General features: G+C 40.4%; 1 protein-coding gene across 1 annotated transcript; it reads left to right on the forward strand.

Annotated features, from left to right (window-relative positions):
* The first annotated feature begins 462 nt into the window (after nt 1-462).
* Nucleotides 463-6,002, forward strand: plk2b (polo-like kinase 2b (Drosophila)). The gene is made up of 14 exons (XM_067521511.1): nt 463-731; nt 823-930; nt 1,037-1,153; nt 1,399-1,528; nt 1,697-1,880; nt 2,082-2,280; nt 2,410-2,557; nt 2,765-2,859; nt 3,162-3,294; nt 3,495-3,575; nt 3,896-4,055; nt 4,372-4,501; nt 4,670-4,780; nt 4,985-6,002. Exons 1-14 carry the CDS (start codon nt 546-548, stop codon nt 5,174-5,176), a joined length of 1,974 nt encoding a protein of 657 aa, XP_067377612.1. The 5' UTR covers nt 463-545; the 3' UTR covers nt 5,177-6,002.
* Nucleotides 6,003-21,934: the final 15,932 nt, after the last annotated feature.

Raw genomic sequence — 21,934 nt, forward strand, 5'->3', positions numbered from 1 at the left:
TGCTCTTTAGTTTAAAGGGTATCCACAGTCTCCAGATGAGGGTGCTATTGCTTCAAACTGAGAGCGCTGCAAAACCACGGGATGAGATGAACCTGAGCAGAATACAGATATCGAGTGTACACTGCATAGAGGAGATTGTATCATCTAAATGCACCAGACGCCAGACACCTATTTTATTTTTATATTTTTGCAACCAAAATGAACAATTCACTTACTTGTGTTCTCTGAACAAAACAGACAAATAACAAAACCTGTGTTTTATTATTTTAAAAGATGGTGTCTGCTAGTGTTAGTAATAATGAATCATTTTGAATTACAGTAGACACAAATCCACATGTTCCTTTGGATTTCGCGTCTGTGTCATCATCAGCACCAATGTAAACGCGAGGTAATCGATATCAGGCGGACCTCATGCTACTGTTTCACTGACGTCAGAGAGAGGGCGTCAGACAGCGGGGTGGGGTGGGGTGGGTGCCAGAGTATAAAGGCCTACAGACTGACTCCTCGGGCTGCATTCCTGAGTACGGAACGCAACCGCGTCACTAATGGAAGTACAGAGAAATATCGGACCGCAACAGTCCAACAGCAGCAGCATGTGTGAATCGACGCAGAGGTCTTGTGAACCTCGCCGAAAGAGAATGGATGAGCGCAGTGCGCCTTCAGAGATGGCCAGGATAATTACCGACCCTGCCACCGGGAAGTGCTACTGCCGTGGAAAAGTTTTGGGCAAGGTACCGCGAGCGCAGCATCTGCAGTCAACACGGTGGATTTACTCCGTCACCTGAAGGCAGACCGTGCTAACAGTGTTTTTCCTTTTTCCAGGGAGGGTTCGCCAAGTGCTACGAGATGACCGACCTGTCCACAAGCAAAGTTTACGCAGCCAAAATTATCCCACACGCGCGCGTCTCCAAACCTCACCAGCGGGAGAAGGTAAGCGCGCAGCGCCGGCAGCCGGGCGCACTGGTTTAACTTGACAACAAATGTCACAAATTGTCTTCAGTTACATTCGTGACCATTTTATCTCTCCCCCCACTAGATTGACAGAGAAATCGAACTGCACAGAGCATTGCACCATAAACACATAGTGCACTTTTATCATCATTTTGAGGACAAGGAGAACATCTACATTCTGCTGGAATACTGTAGTAGAAAAGTAAGTGTCACGTACTCACTTGGTCACTGTACGTTATTCGTGCCACTGCTGTTTCAAATTGGGATGCCTGCATTGCACCCAAAGTCAGTGAGGCAGCACTTCAACAGTGATAAGAGTCTGATCCTGCTACAAAATGACTAATGTGCTAATTAATTGTATAAACAGCACACAAAGGAGAATATGTGTTTATGTGTTAACACTTTATGAAGTAGCTACATATAAATCTCTTCTTTGTGTTTTTGCAGTCTCTAGCTCATATCCTGAAGGCTCGCAAAGTACTCACTGAGCCGGAGGTGCGTTATTATCTAAGACAGATTGTCTCTGGACTGAAGTACCTGCATGAACAAGAAATACTTCATAGAGACCTGAAACTTGGTAAGGAATCAGTTATGCAGCAGTGACCCATTCCATTTTGTGCACATTATTATACGTGCATTCTGTGCAGAGAGGATATTCTTTTTTTGATTCCTTAATCAGTTCATCAGAGGGTGTGTACTGTATTTGTTCTTGGGTTGAATATCATTCCCTATTTCTTTTCTACAGGTAATTTCTTTGTGAGTGACACGATGGAGCTGAAGGTCGGGGACTTTGGTCTTGCTGCCAAGTTGGAGCCAGCAGGAAACAGGAGGAAGACTATCTGTGGGACTCCCAACTATCTGTCCCCTGAGGTGCTCAACAAGCAGGGCCATGGTTGTGAATCCGACATCTGGGCACTTGGCTGTGTAATGTACGTATTATAAAGATAATCATTAGGGAATTAGTAATATTAGTAGTTATCAATCTATACCAAGAAATAGTATTATGATACAATTTGTTAAAAAATATTGGTGTATTCCTGTTCCGCCTCAAATAGCTTAACAATTTTTGTCATAAAGTATGTTAATTTATGTCGTTTTAAAAAATCACTTTGACCTCTTTGCTGCTGCAGGTACACAATGCTGTTGGGCAGACCACCATTTGAAACCACCAACCTCAAGGAGACATACAGGTGTATTAGAGAGGCCCGTTACTCCATGCCCTCCTCCCTGTCGCCACAGGCTAAGCAGTTAATTGCCAATCTGCTTGCCAAGATTCCTGGGGACAGACCCAACCTGGACCACATTCTGAGGCACGATTTCTTCACACAGGTCAGACACCACTCTCATCTCTGTCTATACCACTGCAGTCTGCCTCTCTGTAAATGTCACAGTGTAGGCGTATAGCAGTCACCTCCTTCCCACCAGCCACACACTGACCCATTTTTTTGTTCACCGCAGGGCTTTAGTCCAGAGCGTCTGCCGGCTAGCTGTTGCCATTCAGCACCAGATTTCCATGTCTCCAGTCCCGCCAAGAGCTTCTTCAAGAAGGCTGCCGCTGCCCTCTTCGGTGGGAAGAGAGACAAGGTCAAATATTACGAGACTCTGAGTGAGTATTTCATTAACCACCAAATGCCAATTAAATGCCACTTCTCACACCAGCCAGTTACCTTTCACCTACATATTACAAGATGCATCATTAAAAGTAGATTTTAAGATCATTGCATTCACGTGTAACATTTTGTCACTGATGCCAATTTGTGTAGCTGCTGGAGAAAAAGGTCTGATGTTTGTGTGTTGTCACCGTCATCAACAGATAAATTAACCAAAGAGGAAGAAGAGATCTACAAATTGCAGCACGACCTGGAGAGGACTATGATTAGCCAGCAACAAAGCAAACAGATTTCTGAGGTAAGAGCAAAACAGGATATTTACATGGATTTCTTGTATGTGATGACGATGTAGGTGCATGATTCAAACAGCCATTAAATAAATGGGTAGCTTTTAGATATCATGGTGAGGAGAATCCAGTGAGTCATTGTTATGCTGTGCTAAAGTTTATACTAAGCACAGTTTCAGAACTTACTAAAAGCACTTATTTTCAACCTTTAAGCCAACCACTTTAAATCTGTGGGTGACCGCTGAGTCATAGTAGGAAAAGATGATCTAAACTCACACATTCTAAGCCCTGTCGTCACTGGTTCCCACCTCAGAATGGAAGTCTACTTCCGCCATTTGCCGAGAGCCCCGTTGCCCCGGCAACAGAGAGCGAGTCCCCGACGATGCGAGACACCATTCGCCTGATAGTCAGGGGGAGTCTGGGGAGCTGCAGCAGCAGCAGTGAATGTAAGTTTACCAGCCTTATTTCACACACACACATAGACATGAATTGATTTGGCATAAAATACTCTGCTACTCATATCGTGTAACTGTGAATGGTGCTGAGTTAAATGGAATAAGTGCATGGATGAGAGAGTGCTCAGTAATTTCTTGTACTGTACCGATGTGACGTAAACCTAAATGACCCTCTGTTGTTGTTCCTGCAGGTCTGGAGGACAACACAACAGGGAGTGTGGCTGAGACTGTTGCAAGTGTATTGAGGGGATGCTTGGAGAATATGCCTAAAGGTGGGTCAAGTTGTTGAGAGGATTTGCAAAATCATGACCTGCACGTGTAGTTATTGATTAGATAATTGCATAATGACAGGGAGAAAGCTCATTGTTTGTATATGACCTTGAGACTCAGTACATTACAGGGATACTGTATGTTCAATAACGTTTCATTGAAAAGTTGAGTCTATAAGATAAATCAAAAGGAATTTCTGGACTGTAATAGGGCTCTTTGTAACAGCCTGGAACTGTATTTCATAGCACATTCAAGGTTGCCATGTCATAAGACCTTTCTTGCAGTTGTATTCTAATCCTCCTTTGGTGTTCTCACCCTGCAGCAAATGACAGTCCTCAGTGCTCAAACAGCTGCAGTCTTCAATGGGTGACTAAATGGGTGGACTACTCTAACAAGTACGGCTTTGGCTACCAGTTGTCTGATCACACCGTGGGAGTTCTCTTCAATAACGGCACTCACATGAGCCTCCTGCCTGACAGAAAGTATGCACCCTTCAACACTCCACCTTCATTTGAACAGTTATTAGTCACAACAAAATAATGCAGATTGCTTGTTTAAGCTTGCTGTGCTTTAGTAGAAAGATATAACCAGGAGAACCTGTTAGTGGTTTGAATTAAAATAATAACCTGAGTGTCTTTTTAAACTTGAGTAAATTAGCTTGTGTTTGCCATAAAGCGTCTGTTTTCTGGCCACTCTAATGCCCTTGAAGTGTCAAGAAGTATATTTGTGATTTGTTTTGTTGTTGTTGAGTACTTCTGCAGTTAGTTGCATAAATCTGTTTGCTCTTTATCTTGTCAGGACCATCCATTACTATGCAGAGTTGGGCCAGTGCTCGGTCTTCCCCACCTGTGAGGTTCCTGAACACTTTGTGGGCCAAGTGACTGTGCTCAAGTACTTCTCCCACTACATGGAGGAGAATCTCATGGACGTAAGTAAATATTTCCATTCTCCCACTCCTGTTCTTGCTGCAATCTATCTCTCTTCTGCTGTTATGTTTCTTTTGTCTTTCCAACCCCCTGGAGCATTAGAAATGGTATCCACCAGGTTGTAGCATGTCTAATCCTGATGTGTTTCTCTTTTGTTTGTTTTTTTTTAGGGTGGGGACTTGGGTAGCATGACGGATGCACACATGCCCAGACTCTACTTGCTGCAGTGGCTCAAGTCGGACCGCGCCCTCATGATGCTCTTTAATGACGGCACATTCCAGGTAAAGGCCCTCACTATCACAGGAAACACAGTTGTTTCAGGGCATGCTCAGAGGAGCGTTGTTTGCGTGCAATGTATACCACCGCATTCAGATCAAAAAAGTTTCACAAGTAAATTAAATAAGAAAAATGTGCACTTGGCGTATGCCAATAATGTGTTGAGAATATGCTAATAAATAACCTGCTTCTTTTTTTTAACTCCAAAGGTCAACTTTTACCACGACCACACCAAGATCATTCTATGTTGCCAGAAAGATGAGTACATGCTGACATACATCAACGAGGACCGTGTCTCAAAAACCTTCAAACTCAGCTCTCTGCTTACATCTGGCTGCCCCACTGACTTGCGTGAACGTATGGTGTACTCCCTCAACATGCTTCTTCAGAGATGCAGTTAAACCCGAAACAATATGCTTTTTGGACAATGCTGAACATACAAACCAATGCACTGTACTTCTGCAGTGGAATGAGGATTCAGAGAGGAGCAGCATAAGGCGGGTAGAGCAAGGACGAATGTGTACAAAATAAATTAACATTCCTACACCTTCCTGCACCTTCATGACTCAGCAGAGGTGTGAATTATATATACAGACTGAAACAGACTGAGAAAATGAAATGTAGCACAATGACTGTGGATGGAAAAGGGCTGATTTGTATTTGAATTAATGTAGACAAGGAAGGACCGAGTACGTTGGTACGAATGAGTTCCCCAGCTGTTTGGGGGAAAAGAGAGATGTTTGGGAAGTAAAGATGAATGCTGGGCTGGCACCAGCTTAATTGTGTATAGTAAAGTTGAAGCTGTTTGTAGAAGCAATCCATAAACTGGTGCTCTGAATATAACGAGCTAACCTGTGGAATGTTGTAAATGATGTACAGTGTATGTCACAGTCGACTGAGCAATGATTTGCCAATGTGTGGATGCTACACAGTGAGGCTGTGTAAGTGTGTGTGTGTGTGTGTGGGAGGGGTGTAATATCACACTAACTTTTAAAACTGTGATTTGTTCTCCTTAATGACAGATGGACTCAGCACATCAAGGGGAGGGGGAGAAAGAGGAGAGAATGACATTTAAAAAAAAAAAAAAAAAAGCATTACCAGAGATCCTCTAAGGATCCTTCAAGAGCCATTATCACATTGGTGGAAAATGTCCTAAATAACTTATTGTTTAAAAGAAGTGCAGTATTTATTTATTTAAAAATAAAGAACATTTTGTAAAAAAAAAAATACTAAGTAGTTTTCCTTGTCTATTTGTGCTCATTTATATCTTCAATAACAGCAGTGTTGTCTCCGGCTCCCCAGAGATATCATTAGATTTTTACTACTATTTCATGTTCTGTGCCCTGAAAATAGATGCCTGTTATTACGGTTTTTAATGTAATTAAATGAACCTTTAAATGAACACTGTCCTCATAACTTAAAAGCAGTTTGTGAATTAATGAACTGTACAGTGTGATGAGAATTTAAATGCAATTACAGTCACATCTGTGCAAGATCAGTCCAAGTTAAAGCAAAAATTTTATCTTTAAATTTGTGCCCCCAACAGGAAATGGGTATTTGCAGTGCGATGGCTACATGAGAGAAGTTATTGTTTAGAGTAAAGCTGTTTATAATCTGGGACCATTTGCTTCATTTTCCTTCTCAGTGATAAATGAAGGATGGCAAAGATGACTGACTGACCGTATTTCGCACAAGCACACAACAAGCACACATTCCTTCACATAGAAACAACGTAGACTGTCAAAGTCAGTCAGTCTGAGATTGAAAATACAAAAGGAAAGACAGATCAACAGTCGCACAGTGCTTGAGGAAGATACAGGCTAATAAAACTGCAGACATGGCCATACTATGTCAACTATTGCATCAGAGCTTTTGAGGCAAAGTGACTACAATCATTCTTGGACACCCTTTCCCATTCACTGAGGGTAACCATGGAAACAGCAGCCACTCACCAATTTGTTTAGAGTTTGAAATTAATGTAGACTGCGTAAAAGACATCTGCACAACTTCGCCTTGCTAAATGTCAGAACTCATGTCCTAACATACTTGTGCTAAAATTGTAACTCATGCCTTTTGCGACTTTCCTGCTGAACTAACTCCACGTGAGCTTTACATCTGGCTGTCAGATCAACCCCTCTTCACCTTCTGAGCTTATGTAATGAAGGAACTTGAACATGGATGTTTGAGTCATCCCTTTAGATGTTCACTCAGAATATCTGTGCTCTTCAGAGTTCAATAATGAATGCCTCATGCATAAACATACCCACACAGACAGAAGCAGAACAGGAAGTAGCCTACAAGAGGAAGGAGCAGGAATTATTCATGACGACACCTCCAGGTCTGAGTGCATCTGTTTTGACAGTAATGGGCCATGGAATGGATCCTTCAGTCAGACAGAAATAGTCTCTGTTGTGGATGTAAAGTTTCCTGGCTTTCAAAAGCATTTTAACCCCTGGTCCTAATATCGAGAGTGCAGCATCTCCCTCGGACGCAGTGAGTTGAACCAAATTAATAACATTATGTTTTTTCCAGGCAAACAAGAGCAAAAGTGGTGAGGTAATATGAGTGAAGATATATGTCAATCTACTGTAAATTCAGATGGTGTAACAATTACTGTAATCTAAATTTCAGGCCAGGTCATGAACATAATTGGTAAATAAACTAATTAGAAAGCGCTCTGGAACTCAATAAGCTAAAAGTGCAAGTTCAATTGATGTTCTTAGTGTCACTGTCATCGAAAAAGTGTGAATTTCACACTGCTAGTTTTCAGTATCACCCACACAAAGCTGACCCTCTGTTATGTCACATTGACAGCAGGACAAATCTTGTGCGTGCAGGCAGTCTAAGCTCTGGAATGAGTCTAAGCTGGAGTGACAAAGGGGATCTTTATACCTCAGCTTCCATCATAAAGTTCTCTGCAGGCAGGAGGGTGAGTCAGTTTGGCATTAAAAGTGATAGTAGGCACATTCTGCCAAAAAATAAAATAAAAATGCAAGCTTTGATATGTGCACTCATGGGATGCACTTGGGGGATTAGAGGGCCTTTGCATTTCAAATGTTAGTGCTCCTCCTCCTACAATGTGCACAAAACAGAGGCAGCTGAGATGAGTGTAGCTTTGTCCATGCTCTGCTGCAACCTACATTATCAACTGTGTTACAGATGAACGGAGAAGCCAACCCTGCAAAGTTGCCAGTGGAAACTTTTGTAGAAAAAATGTTGTTGTCATATCAAGCAAAGGTTTTTCTTGAGTGTGTGCAATCATGTAAAAAGGCACTTTTCAACATGTTTTGGTGCCTTCCAAGTGTTTTAATACACACAGTACATTAGTAAGAATAAGTCACACTGTAAGATGTAGTGGGCACTTACTGGCTCAGTAGTGTGACGCTCATGCTCTCCTGTCTGATTCCTATAATTTCCTACAATCAGCTCTGTTTGAAAGGTCTTTTTTTTGCTGGCTGAAAATAGAACCTTTTGGATTGCTACAATAGCTTTTGGTTTATTTATGAATCAAAGTGTACTGGGAAGTATATGCCAAACTCCGCAACAAAGAGTAAAAAAAGAATAAAGCCAGGTAGGACCCTAAAACTGTTTTTAAAAGGAAAGGTTCTAACATTTGTTAATCATTACTTGTATTCTCACAGAAACACCCAAATGCAACCAATATATACCATATGCCTAAAAGGTCCAATCACCACTAAACTGTGTGGACTTGATATTTTATCAGATGCATGTCATTATCACGTGTCAGACTAACTTAGCTTGAATGAACCAAGATGAACCTCTGCAGACAGCCTACGTCACATATCCGTAGAATTGTTGCAATGGCAATAATGGTGAAAGGCCAATGATTACATTTGAATGACTGATTTTTTTGTTCGGATTCTACAGTAGAACAGACTGTGCTACGTCTGTTCCAACTGCACCCTCCTCAGTGATGTAAGTATACAATGAGACTACCTCAAAATGCAATAATGACCTGCTGACTTCTTTTATAAAAAAGATTACATGGTTGTGTGTGGGCAGAGGCAAAGATAAGAATGAAGAGAAGAAAATGAGAAAAACTCTTCTGGAGACTCCACAGGAATTGGAAACCTTACACGCCAAGCTTTTTAGAGAAATTGCTCATAGGTTCATAGGAAAATGTAAGACCTCTGCAAAATGTAATGGCTATACTTTACTGACATACACCGATCGACCACAGCACTGAAACCGGGGACAGGTGAAATAAGTAACACTGATTATCTCGTCACACAGCCGCACCTGTCAAGAGCTGGGCCTGGTCTAATGAATGACATTATCTTTTACATCATGTGAGAGACGGCACCTTAGAACTTAACAGAACTTAAAGGACGCTCTGCTGATTTCTTGGGGCCAAATACCTTCAAAGGGCTTGTGGAGCACATGCCTCGACGGGTCAGAGATGTTTGGCAGCATATGAAACCTACACAATTTCAGGCAGGTAGTTCTAACGTTGTGACTCATGAGTGTTTGCTCTTACTGTACTTTTTTTTACTGTATGAAATTTCTAGGTCTCTCTGTAACTTCAGTGTTAGTTCTTTAGTCACAATCACAGCTTGGTTCATTTCAGCGGCATAAGCAACAGCAAAACCTACCTCTTATCTCGCCTCTGGATTTTAGCTTTCTACAATTCCTGTGGGAATCAAAGTTTGTCCAAAGGTCTTTTAGCCTCATCCTGTCATTACAGCATAGTAATTTTACAGATGATCACTAAAATGGACTGGGTTGAGAGGTAATTACTGTTTAAGCTCTTCATTTGGAATAGCTGCAAGAAAGTGGAAATCGCATTCCATCCATGCTATCAAATCAAAGGGCATGCTGTGTTGACTCTGTGAAGCTGCTATTCTTATATTCAGAATCCAATTTGCAAAGTTATAACTTGTGACAAAGTTGGCTGCTCACAGTTAATTTGTTACAACTAACTAAACTATTATTTCATAAATCAGAATAAATGTCAATGGGTGCTGTATTTTTTTCAAACCTGCTAAATAATACTATTAAGTAACTGGAGACACTGGTAGATTAAATGCAATAAATTTTAATCATCAAAACAATAAATAAAATTCAACCCTATATATAAATTGGCCATCAAAGTCTGAGCAGTGTCAGTATAACTGAATGTGGAAAGCAAGGCATTTAGCAAAGATCCGTGAAGTGTGGCAAGTGTTTAAATATAACTCTGCCTGGTGGAGGGAGGAAACTCCAGAGTCTTCAAAGCTGGATTTCAGTCCTCTGAGTCACAGTAGAGATGGAAGGACAAAGCAAATGCCACAGGCACACACCCCCCCCACACACACACACACACACCATCATTATTATCATCATTGTCATCTTCCTTTGGAACTAGGTGGGGCTGCATTGCTTCACAGATCAGCAGTTAAACACCAGTGATCCTCTCTGGCTTCTGGAGCTCTACTGATAACTACACTTGTCGGTTTACAGTACATGTAATGAAACACTATATCATTTGTTTAAGGTGGTGTGGATGTTGATGCATAGTTATACAGTGCTGTAATGCAAATGAAACAGCTAATTTAATGTTAGCAACCCTCCTGGCTTAAGACTAACCTCTACATAAGCTCTTGTCCTTTGCTAATGGTGTAGCTATTTGTTCAGTGATGTCACTTGGGTACAACAACAAGTCTTCTACTTAATGAGCACCTCATAGTCCTAGAAGTTTAGACAACCGACTCAGTAAGTTTGTTCAGAGATTGTAACTAACTTTGAAACAGCCCATGCACCTTTGGCATTTGTCTGAGACCTCGGTAACAAGCCTTCATCTAGTAAATACCAAATGTAATGTTATCTAAATCCCAGCAATGGAAACATTCATCTGCAAACAAATGGACTGTGGTGCCCAACGGACGAAGATCAGCTTAACAATGTTGACTGGGGGAAGATGATTCTCCAAGGGGCTACTACTTAAACTCTGATAACACCTTGGAATGCTTCCATTTCAGGATGCATACATAGATAAAACCTTTTTAAAGTTGCTAAAGCTTAAGAGAAAAAGAAAAACAATCCAAAGGTCCAATGAAAATAAACACATATGCTATGATGTAAGCATCCGATCATACAGAGGAACCACAAACTGCTATTCATTCATGTTGCTACTTGCAGAGCTGAATGTATTCACATAATGCAAGAATAAGGGCAACCTCTCATTACACACCTGAAACTGTTTTAAGAATGACGGAATGAAAGAAAAATCATTTCAAGTCGACACCCAAAGCAGTTTCAGTGCAATTACTTCAGTCTCTCAGTCTCTATAGATCCCTTCCCCTCTTTTGTGTATATGTGCTCATTCATGAAAAATTCTGCTTCGGTGTGAAAAAAGTAAAATGCCACGACAAAGAGGAAACAGAGAGCCTGGTATGAGGTTAGCTCGGTCAAGGGTAGCGTTTCCGGGGACTTGTTTGACAGTCCCATGAATGAGCCAATCAATGCATCATCTCTGATAATAGATCGGCCATCTTCACTTGCTCTGCCATTGAGCTGAGTGGGAGACACACTACAGTTTCCATGGCAACTGGCATTCTCATCGTCGCCCGCATGTAAACATCCAGCTGCAATTAATTGAACCTCTCTCTGTTACTCATCCTGTATTGCGTGCACACTTTCTCAGTTAAATGTTGTGACCATATTATTTTATAAAAATATAGAACCACTCTTAGAGCAGGCCTACACTTGTAATTATAGTCCTAAACTTGCTAGCAAACGAGAAAAGGGTGTTTTTTAATACCCGTTAATATCAATCATATAGTTTTTGCATAGCACAGAAGAATATTTGTTAGTTTTATTTTCCAATGTTTATCTTGCTTATCACTAGCCCTTTTGCACCAGTATCATACTTCTCTTGTTGTCATTCTCCTGATATCCAAAGGAAGTTTCCACCCAGATAAAACATGTTGCTAAAACATTATTATCTGATCTTTCTATTTTGACTGTTTGATAAGCACCCAGGCCAGGGTTTTCCAAACCTTTCTCTCAAACATTTATGCCAATGCTTCCATAAGAGCATTTGACTGCAGATTCCTTAAACATCCATTGACACCACTTTCCCAAATGTAACAACAATAACAACAAAACCACTTTTAACAACAGCGCCTGGTAAAACAGGTTATCTGGCTAATTTACAAGAGCAGAGCAGCTTTGTGGTAGATGTGGAGCATTACCTAGGTTGAGAGGTTAACAGCTTATCAGGTAAATGATGTTGTCTGGCAAGCAGTTGCATGGCAAGCTCAATGTTTTTCCCCCTCTTTTTTACACTATTTTGCAGGGGTGGAGATGTTTTCTCAGAACTTATTAATCAGCCTACACTACAGTTAACTTAAATAACCAAAAACAAATAAAAATAGAAGTGCTATATACACAGATGATATTACTGAAGTTAGGTCTAGTGTTGCTACAGAAATAAGGGCCTGCAGCAGCTGCCATGCTAATACTGGACTGACAATGACTGACACAGGGCCAATAGACAGTGACAGTCACTGAGGTACGTGCGCTTCTGTATAAACCAGCTAAACAAATAAGGCAATGACTATTTTTCGGTCTAATGTTAACCATCCTGCTGGACAAAAGCTGTTGTCAGTGTTTGTATTTCTTTCAGGGGAAGGGGACCGGAACACATCCTACTGGATATCCTCAGTTTAGCCTGACGGATGAGATGGAAACAATAAGCTTAATGGGTTCATAGAAGGAGAGGGAGGAGGTTAACAATAGTTTCTAGAAGAACTCTGGGGTATTAGTAGGGCTATATAGGTGTAATATTTAAAATTAAGTAAAATTAAATAAAGACATACTAACAGTGTGCTACCTACTTTAAATATGGCCAGTGAGCCAGTGTTAGTCTTGTGGATGCTGTAAATCTCTGTTTTGGTATAAGACAGGTGCTTCTTCCAAGGGTCCCACTTGTATTTGAGGGGTCCCGCTATGACTATGGAGAGCTAGGCGTACCATGGAGACCTGCAATGGGAGATTCTTACAAGATGCCCGAACCACTTCAACTGACTTTCGAAAGAATTCCAGGAGTAATAATGTTTGTTTCCCTACACAAAGGCCACATGTAATAAAGTGTCACGGTAGTAATTGTGTCATGTTAAACCATCACAAGGGTACAAATGATTGGGTCCTCTTGTCATATTTAAACAAAGAAAAGAGCCTGTTACAAAAAAAAACATATATATACATTTTGCATGTGTAGCTATTCCACCAATACTAAATAACAAATACTGTGTGTAGGTATGTTTACAACCTCATATTTTGGTTCAGTAGTATCTGTTTTATTATCCATATAAGGACTGACTGTCTGCTTCCAGATGACTTTAGTTTCTGTGCTCAGAGCAGGTGTCATCACACACTGTGAAGCCACCCTGACTTCACCTGCGTGACTACCTCTGCTAAGTACAGCAGCATAGACACACAGCTTTACTCACCTTGGGTTCAGAGTGATGTGACGACTGGCTGTAATTGTACGTTTTGTCTCTGCATCTGTGTGTGAGTCAGCTAAAAGCCCATCTGCAGACCTATATAGGTTTGAGTAACACTTTTAAATGCATCTGAAATCTCGTGTGTACACAGGTTTGCTGCAGCAAAGTGGCTTCGGGGGTTCAGATTTCTGTTTCCCGGGATGTATGTGGGTTTTCCCCAGTTTTTTCTTCTTCAGGTTCATATTTAGATGAATGTTTTGCAACATAAAAAGGTGTACACACTACAGATTCTGTATGTATTGGAGTGAAGAGTAACTTAATATATTCATTCAAATGTTGTATTAAAGCTCAATTGTAAATAACTTGAGTACTACAATTTTCTACTTACAGTAATTTGCTAATTTGTATAAAACAAAAGATGAGCTTTTAAAATATAAAGAATAAATAGGGTTTAAACTATGTTTAATTAATGACACCATCACTAGCTGCAACAATAACATGTGGTCTACCACATAATATAACGGGGGTAAGTGGAGTCAAGTGTAATACAGGATCAACTGTAACATTTTCATGCAATCAGAAACCTGTAGATGTCATAATAAGCATTTTATACTTAAAGGATCATTTTGGTTATTTTCTACATTAATTGTATTGTCAACAATACCTATACAGACGCTAAAGCCAGCAAACAATGTCCTCTACTCGTGTTGCTCAGGAGGCAGATCCAATGTCCACAAATTGCAGAGTCAGCAGTTTGATTCCCAGCTCCTTCTGGTGTCCCTATGTTAAAGTATACTTGGGCAGGACACTGAACCCCGGACTCTCCCCAGTAGATCAAGCCATCACCACCAAGTAGAGTGGCAAGACATCAAAAACAAGAACACCCCAAGTAACCAAATCTTTACTTTATATAAACTGTCCATGAGAGCTTTGGATGGACCAAACTAGCAGTGGGGGAGGCTCTATTTTACAAAGATTTGGCCAGATTAATATTTGCACAAAACACTTTTTTCAAGTCAACCACCAATAACAATATTTAAAATGATGTAAAATATGCTGCTTCTTTTTTCCAAAATGTAATAAATAGAAATGTGACGCAGGTACTCCACCCTCTGCTAGCCACGTTTGATACAGACAGGAAGTAAAAAGGCTTCTGTCCTCCAAAACAAAGAGGACTTAATGAAGCAAACACATTGCTAATATGTTAGTAGTGCAGCTGGCATCCCTGCATGAGGTACTGACACTTTGGTAATTTCTATTTCTTGATTTACTCAGAACAGATTTACATGGCTGCCAAAAACTACAGACTGATGAATTAGTATACACACTACATGTACATGACTGACCAGACTTTTTGTATAATTTGGGAGAAATATAAAGATAGATTTGTGTTTTGCTGCAACAGTCAATAGTAACTCAGGATTTCTCAGTTATCATTAAGAAATTTCTTGTATTTGGCTACAATTGAAAAACACAAAGATGTCGTGTCTTACAAATATGTTTCTTCGGCAAGTTTTTGTAACAGTTTTGACAGGTCCAGACACACTTAGGCGTACAAACCATGAACCTCCCTTATCAACACTGAGGGAAATCCTATAAGCAGTTGGGCAATGCCTGTGTCATTCAGTGACTTTATCTGTAATCTACATACCTTTGCAATCTCAGAGGAGAAGAAGCTCTTGTTCATTGTTCCTTATGTTTCTTAGTGTGAGGATTTATTGTCCAGAACTAGAGGAAAATAGTGATACGTATACACAGTACCGCGTGGTGATGTGTGTGTCTGAAGTCATGAGATTGGCGCCAGCTAAGAGATAAGTAGAGTTCGATACCAGCCAAATGCATCTGTCTCAACATGCAGCGATCTCCAGTGGAAATACAAACTGTGAGAGAAAGATAAAACATATGTGACAGTTTATCCGAACTCTATAGTGGTATTTTTGGCACAGAGGAAGCACCGCAGAAAGCAACAGAATGAGCACTGTAATTATTGTTTGTTTTTTTTTCCGCTGTTACAGGCATACTAAGAACAGAAGGTAATTCAAATATAGGGTTTTCAGCGATCATCCTTCATAAAGACGATGTCTTTGCTCATTGCTTGCATCAGTCATAGGACTCATACAAAATCAGATCACATGTTTGTCTGTCCACTCGTAGGAGGTAGACAAAATGAGATCACTTGTTTAATCATCAAGTCAGCCAGAAATGCATGTGCCTATTGCAGTAAAGTTGATACTGTGGGTGGATGACAGTTTGTCTCTAACATATGTTTTTCTCTCCACCCTCTTTGTTTCTCAAAATAAATGAAATCTCTGCTTGGATGCATTGGCGGGAAAGCGTTATGTGACTAAAACGACTGCGCTGAAGACATTTTACTGCCAGAGGCCTCAGTGGATTTCTTTATAAATACATTAGGCTTTTATGCCTCAAAGTTATGCAATAAAAAGTATTTGTTTAATAATTTTAAAATGTATGATCAAGTGACAGTATCATTTTTGTAGTATGTTGGGTGTAGTGTTTTCTAATTTGTGCTGTTTGTGCGATAGCAGTTTTGGGTAAAAGTAAATGTGTGATGTAAACAAAGTGTATACAGAGGAGCTTGCATTTGTAGCCAAAGGCCTTCAAACTATTGACAAACCATGTAAGTTTTTATTTAATATATGTGTAAAGTAGAATTTAATAAAGTGTTTGTGTAAATCAACTATCAAGGGAAATTTAACTAAATACTAAAATCTAAAAACTAAATCTGTGCTTCATACCCTGAAATTCTTAGATATTATCATCATCTCCCCCACAGTGTGAAGTAGCCACAATTTGTTGGATTATCATAAGGGCAGCTGCTTTCCTACTGTATAGATGAAAAGAGATGAAAATAGAATAGGTGTTTTTTGTTTTGCAAAGAACATCTAAAAGAAACGCAATGTCTGTTGTGAGATTAGGACTTAAAAAGACTGGTGAAAGAGGAAGTGACTATTGTCACATGAATGGGATTGACTGGAATGACGATGAGGTGATGCAGGAGCCTCACAGTGGGACCTTCAGTTTCAGTCTATTAGCAATCAACTGCCTGAGCACTGGGGGAAACTACAAGCTATGTATATAGCAACGCAATTAGGGCAAAACGTGCACATGCTGGTGTGTGTGTTTGTACACACACAAACACACTGGTGTTTGAAAAAAATGAGAAAATAGAAACACTGCATGAGGTCAGAATACCTAATATTCAGTAACTGAAATCATTTCATGTGAGACTTTAGAAGTACAAAACTACTGAGAAAAAGATTTCTTATAAATACACTGCAGTTGACCTGACAGATGGCAGATGAGATGCCCAGGGCTGATAGGTAAATGACAAAGAGAGCTGCCACTTAATTTTCTAATTTTATATAATAACCATTTTTAAATCATAAGGGACTTTGTGAATGTTAATTAAGAATGTTCAGAGGGTTCTTTGCATTTCTTGTAATAGACTGTGGAGAGATAATTTAACAAAAAAGTGCGGCTCCAAGCAGCTTTTGCAAGGCTATGAAAGATGTTAGCAGAAATGACAGCTCATTATTCAGCTGAGGGACCAGTGTTAAACCCTTCTTCACAACTTCAATAGCTTTTGCTCATGTTTATGCTGAATCATTAAGACTGCCCCAGGAATGGGATGAAAGCTGAACGGGACAGCTAAATGACAAGCACATCTCCTGCACCACTCTCTCAAACAGATTTACAAAGGATTTAAATATAGATACTTGTTAATGTTTTATATTTGTGTTTTGAAAATCACAGATTAATACAGACTTAATACTAATAAATTATGAACAAACATAGAACTTGGATTACTGGTAGTATTTGAATGAAACACATATTGGGCAGTGAGCACCCACTACAGTATAGGTAAATAGCAAATACCCTTATTCTAGTCACACTGCTCAGCTGTTGGTGCATAAACAGGTCTGCAGCTGTAGATCAGTGAGTGGGTAAGCAATAACACCTTTTCTTCCAACAGGAAAGAGTTGGCTGTCTAAGCACAGGACTTCCTGCATCCTAAATTAAACCAGTAGTTTTTTTCCTGCCAGAATGTTTCCTGAGTTGATGAGTCATTGTTTGCCCCTTACAATGGAAGCATGCAGCTGCAGACCATTGCTTTGTGTGTTACATACAGCACTGTACTTATTGTATTTTGATAAGAATATCAACAAATAATAAAAGCGAAACAGTGTGGAACTAGACATTAATACAGCCTGGACAGCGAAAGCCAAAGTAGTTGGAGCTGCAGTCTTGAGGACCAGGTCTGGTTACCCCTGTGTTAGAGGAATTTCAGAGCACTCTGCAGTGTCACAAACATGAGACAAAAGAATCCAGAGAAGAAACTAATCATAATAACAACAATAATATACATTATTATGAGCTTTGATAACTTACTTACTCACTCACTCACTCACTCACTCACTCACTCACTCACTCTTTCACTTACTCACTCACTTACTCACTCACTTACTCACTCTCCTCCTCACTCACTCACTCACTCACTCTCTCTCTCTCTCCCTCCCTCATTTACTCTCTCCCTCAGTCACTCACTCTCTCTCTCCCTCCCTCCCTCCCTCACTCACTAACTCACTCACTCTCTTCCTCACTCACTCACTCTCCTCCTCAGTCACTCAGTCACTCACTCACTCTCTCTTTCTCCCTCCCTCACTCACTCACTCACTCTCTCTCTCTCTCTCCCTCACTCACTAACTCTCCTCCTCACTCACTCACTCACTCACTCTCTCTCTCTCTCTCACTCACTCACTCACTCACTCACTCTTTCACTTACTCACTCACTTACTCACTCTCTTTCCCTCAGTCAATCACTCTCTCTCACTCACTCACTCTCCTCCTCACTCACTCACTCACTCACTCTCTCTCTCTCTCCCTCCCTCACTTACTCTCTCCCTCAGTCACTCACTCTCTCTCTCCCTCCCTCCCTCCCTCCCTCCCTCCCTCACTCACTAACTCACTCACTCTCTCCCTCAGTCACTCACTCTCTCTCTTCCTCACTCACTCACTCTCCTCCTCAGTCACTCAGTCACTCACTCACTCTCTCTTTCTCCCTCACTCACTCACTCACTCACTCACTCACTCACTCACTCACTCACTCACTCACTCCCTCACTCACTCACTCACTCACTCTCTCTCTCTCTCTCTCTCTCCCTCACTCACTAACTCTCCTCCTCACTCACGCACTCACTCTCTCTCTCTCTCTCACTCACTCACTCACTCACTCACTCACTCACTCACTCTTTCTCTTCCTCACTCACTCACTCTCCTCCTCAGTCACTCAGTCACTCACTCACTCTCTCTTTCTCCCTCCCTCACTCACTCACTCACTCACTCACTCACTCACTCTCTCTCTCTCTCTCTCTCTCTCTCTCCCTCACTCACTAACTCTCCTCCTCAGTCACTCACTCACTCTCTCTCTCTCACTCACTCACTCACTCACTCACTCACTCACTCACTCACTCACTCACTTTCTCTCTGCCTCACCCACTCACTCACTAAGATTAGTCGCTCTCTATCTTTCTGTCCCATCCAGTGTCTACCATCCAAACAGTGGGGGGAGGGGATTTCGCTACACTTCCTGCACAACAGGAAACAGAGAGCTGCGCAAAAGAAATGGGAAGGGCTGAGAGGAGTTGATGGATAAACTTGTTTTACCCCATTGTCTTTGCTTTCCACGACAGGTGCACTCAGCCTGAAAAGGCTCTGTTTATTAAATGTTATTTTTTTATGGGTAGGTTGTTTTGTATGTTTTGGTTTATACTGGATCTATTTAGACTATGAATCCGAGTCTTCTTCCACAAAACTTAAACATGACAGAAACGCAATGATGAAGTAGCATTAAACTGTGGAAATTCTTTAAACAGAGTAGTGTTCATAATGTAACAGCAGTCCTCACAATTAATGCCCTTTGTGGAGTAAAAGATATTTGTATTAACCTGTCTATTCTACTTGATGCAGCAGTTTTAGTAACTTACAGGTCTATTTAATGTTTTATCTAAACAACAGGTTGATATTTTAACGCCACAGTTCTAAAGATGAGCACTGCAGTGAGGCTCAGAGGCCATCGAGAGTGAGAGTGACTACTTTTTGGAGGACTCTTATGCTAATGAGATGCCTAAAGCAATTAAAACGTAGTTGACACAACATCATTGCTACTCAGATTAGTAATAGGCCTAAATATATCTACCTTAGTATAACAATACAGGTTTGAGTCATAGCTGTTTGTATTTGACCTTGTTAAAGGTTCGAAAACTGTATATTTTAATAAAATTAAATATCAGTTTTATTTATCACTTATTTAATTTGTAACTTTCTTCTCAACAGTTATAAAGGAGGAAGACATGCTGAAAAATTACCTTGCTTCTTTTGTTTGCTGTAGTGATCTGCGTGCAGGGGGCCAGGAGGATGAATGGGTAGAGCATCAGGTTGGGATGCAGAAGGCCACGGGATTGAATCACAACCCACCAGGTTTGGCCATGCCATCACCTTGTAACAGGAAGATAGACTAAGAACGACTCAGTGGACAGGCTGTGCTCTCTAAAGAGCACAGCAGAGACAGGAATTGGACTTTGCTAAGTGCAGGTCCATTAGGATGTAATTCTAATAGGTGAGTACATGTTTCTTTTTATTATGGAGTGGGATTGGGGATTTCAAGTTTGACATTGTTATTGTTACCTGTCTGTTGTTGTGTGCATGTGATTATATGATCTCTCATACATTAATTCAAATATGTTTCATATATGTTCATATATGTCATATGTGTTTCTATATTGACATATGGTGAAAACTGTTTATTTGTTAGTGCAGCCTCTCTGAAGTTATTTTGAGAGAGAGTGGCAAACAAAGTGTCCAGATAACATCTGTTGAGTTGAATTGGACCCTAAGGCTGCCCTTCTGCTGACAGACAGTTGGACAATTTAGACTGTGGTGGTTTGATTCCTGGGCAGGCTGTCAGATTAGCTGTTGATTAAATTGGCACATTGTCTGTTGTGCCTGGCTGCTGCTGGATTTTAGGATGAGACTGGCATGGGGATCCTTTCTATTGCAAAGCAATTATCTGCTTTGCAATTATCTGGGGTGTGTGTTTGCACCTGTATTGTTGTGTTCGGGGCAGGAGAGGGCCCATGAAAAATATTTGTACAGGACCAATCACTGTTGCTTTATGCTTGTGGGCTACACACTAATGGAAAAACACACAGTCACACATCAGTCATCCACTGCAGTTTTTTTAGATTCAGGAGTGAATTTGTTGTGTTTATTTAAAATTTATTTTGTTTTGGATGCACTTGACTACATATTCCAAAATAATCTTCTAAAGTTTCCCTTAGTTGCCATAGCATTAAAGTGTGAATTAGACTTAAGCAGGTGTTACAAGTCATGTGAGTGAGTATTAATATCAGATCAACATAAAGCTAGGTGGTTTGTTTGACTCAGTTATGGAGGTGTGAGCTATGCGTGTGCTCTGTCCCAACACATCCATAACTGTCTGTTATTTGGGTTGTAATTTGTAAAGATTCTGTGTTGTAACAAGACCACTTGACTGCTCTGCTGCAGGAAATGTCAGGGCATGCCTAAAATGCCATGCAAGAATTAAAGCCACATTGAATTCCTGAACTTGTTGTTAGGCAGCAGAGCAACTTTGTGTATTGCCTTGCTTACATTAACTAAGAGCGATAAAATCATCAGGTTAAAACAAAAACTTCAAAAAACTCAATCACTCCTAATCCCAGTTACTTAAAATAAAATTACTCAAATTCATTTGTGCCTGGTATAAATCAGACAACAGATTTAAGACAAGCTTCACATTTTTGTGAACCTAACACACATTTGATTGTATTTGGTGTAGCATCATTTTCTCTATAAATGCATTTCGCTTGTTCATACCAGTCATCCTTTGCTCAATGGAATACCAACAATACCAAGGCTGATTCACCTTATTAAATTAAGGTGTTGTGAACTTGTTGTATGTTAGCTTTTTAAAGGTAAGATCTCTGTGTAACTGCTTTTACAAACAATGAAAATTCCATCCCCCAAACAACTCACTGGATAGTTTATTCTGCTTTTTTTTGTGCATGACAATTCAATGCGTTTTTGCTGCAGATGTGTTTCTTACACCCGAGGCTTCATGCAACACAGGACACAATTTTAGTGTCTAATTTGTCCTAGAACGTCACTGAGCTCTCACAGAACCACAGCTTGAAATGACTTTGTCATGGTGTTCTTAAGGTTTTGCAGGAACACGACTGTCATATGGGCAAGAAAGTGAGATAGTGAACCAGAGATGCAGGCTGATTGCTTTGTGCTTTAATAAATAACTTAATATAGTGTCCAGGAGCATCGTGAAGCTGTAAAGTGGATGAAGACAGCCAGTGTGAATTAGATAATCTTACAATTTGTGATGAGTTTTTTGTGTGTGATGTATGCTTCCCCAACCAGACAGCTTAGTAATCGACAAGCACAGCACAGACAGACAAACTCTTGAAATTTGAATAACAAAAACCCAGTGCAGCGAAGTGGAAACCTTACAGAGAAGCAAAGAACCAGGTTCATTGTGTTGATGTAAGGGTGATGTAGCAGGTCTGATAATAGCTCTATAATAACAGAAAGAGTATCATCATTATTAAATAACTACAGTTTGCTTACTAGAAATATGCTCCAAAATTTATTATTTTTTAAAGTAGA

Source organism: Channa argus, chromosome 11, assembly GCF_033026475.1.
Source record: "Channa argus isolate prfri chromosome 11, Channa argus male v1.0, whole genome shotgun sequence".
NCBI classification, from domain to species: domain Eukaryota; kingdom Metazoa; phylum Chordata; class Actinopteri; order Anabantiformes; family Channidae; genus Channa; species Channa argus.

What these genes read in the sequence shown, in the direction of transcription:
- plk2b (XM_067521511.1), top strand. Translation starts at nt 546, where the DNA reads ATGGAAGTACAGAGAAATATCGGACCGCAACAGTCCAACAGCAGCAGC. An exon ending in TCATAGAGACCTGAAACTTG is followed by an intron (nt 1,529 to 1,696) that starts GTAAGGAATCAG and finishes TCTTTTCTACAG; the next exon opens with GTAATTTCTTTGTGAGTGAC. An exon ending in CTGCAGCAGCAGCAGTGAAT is followed by an intron (nt 3,295 to 3,494) that starts GTAAGTTTACCA and finishes TTGTTCCTGCAG; the next exon opens with GTCTGGAGGACAACACAACA.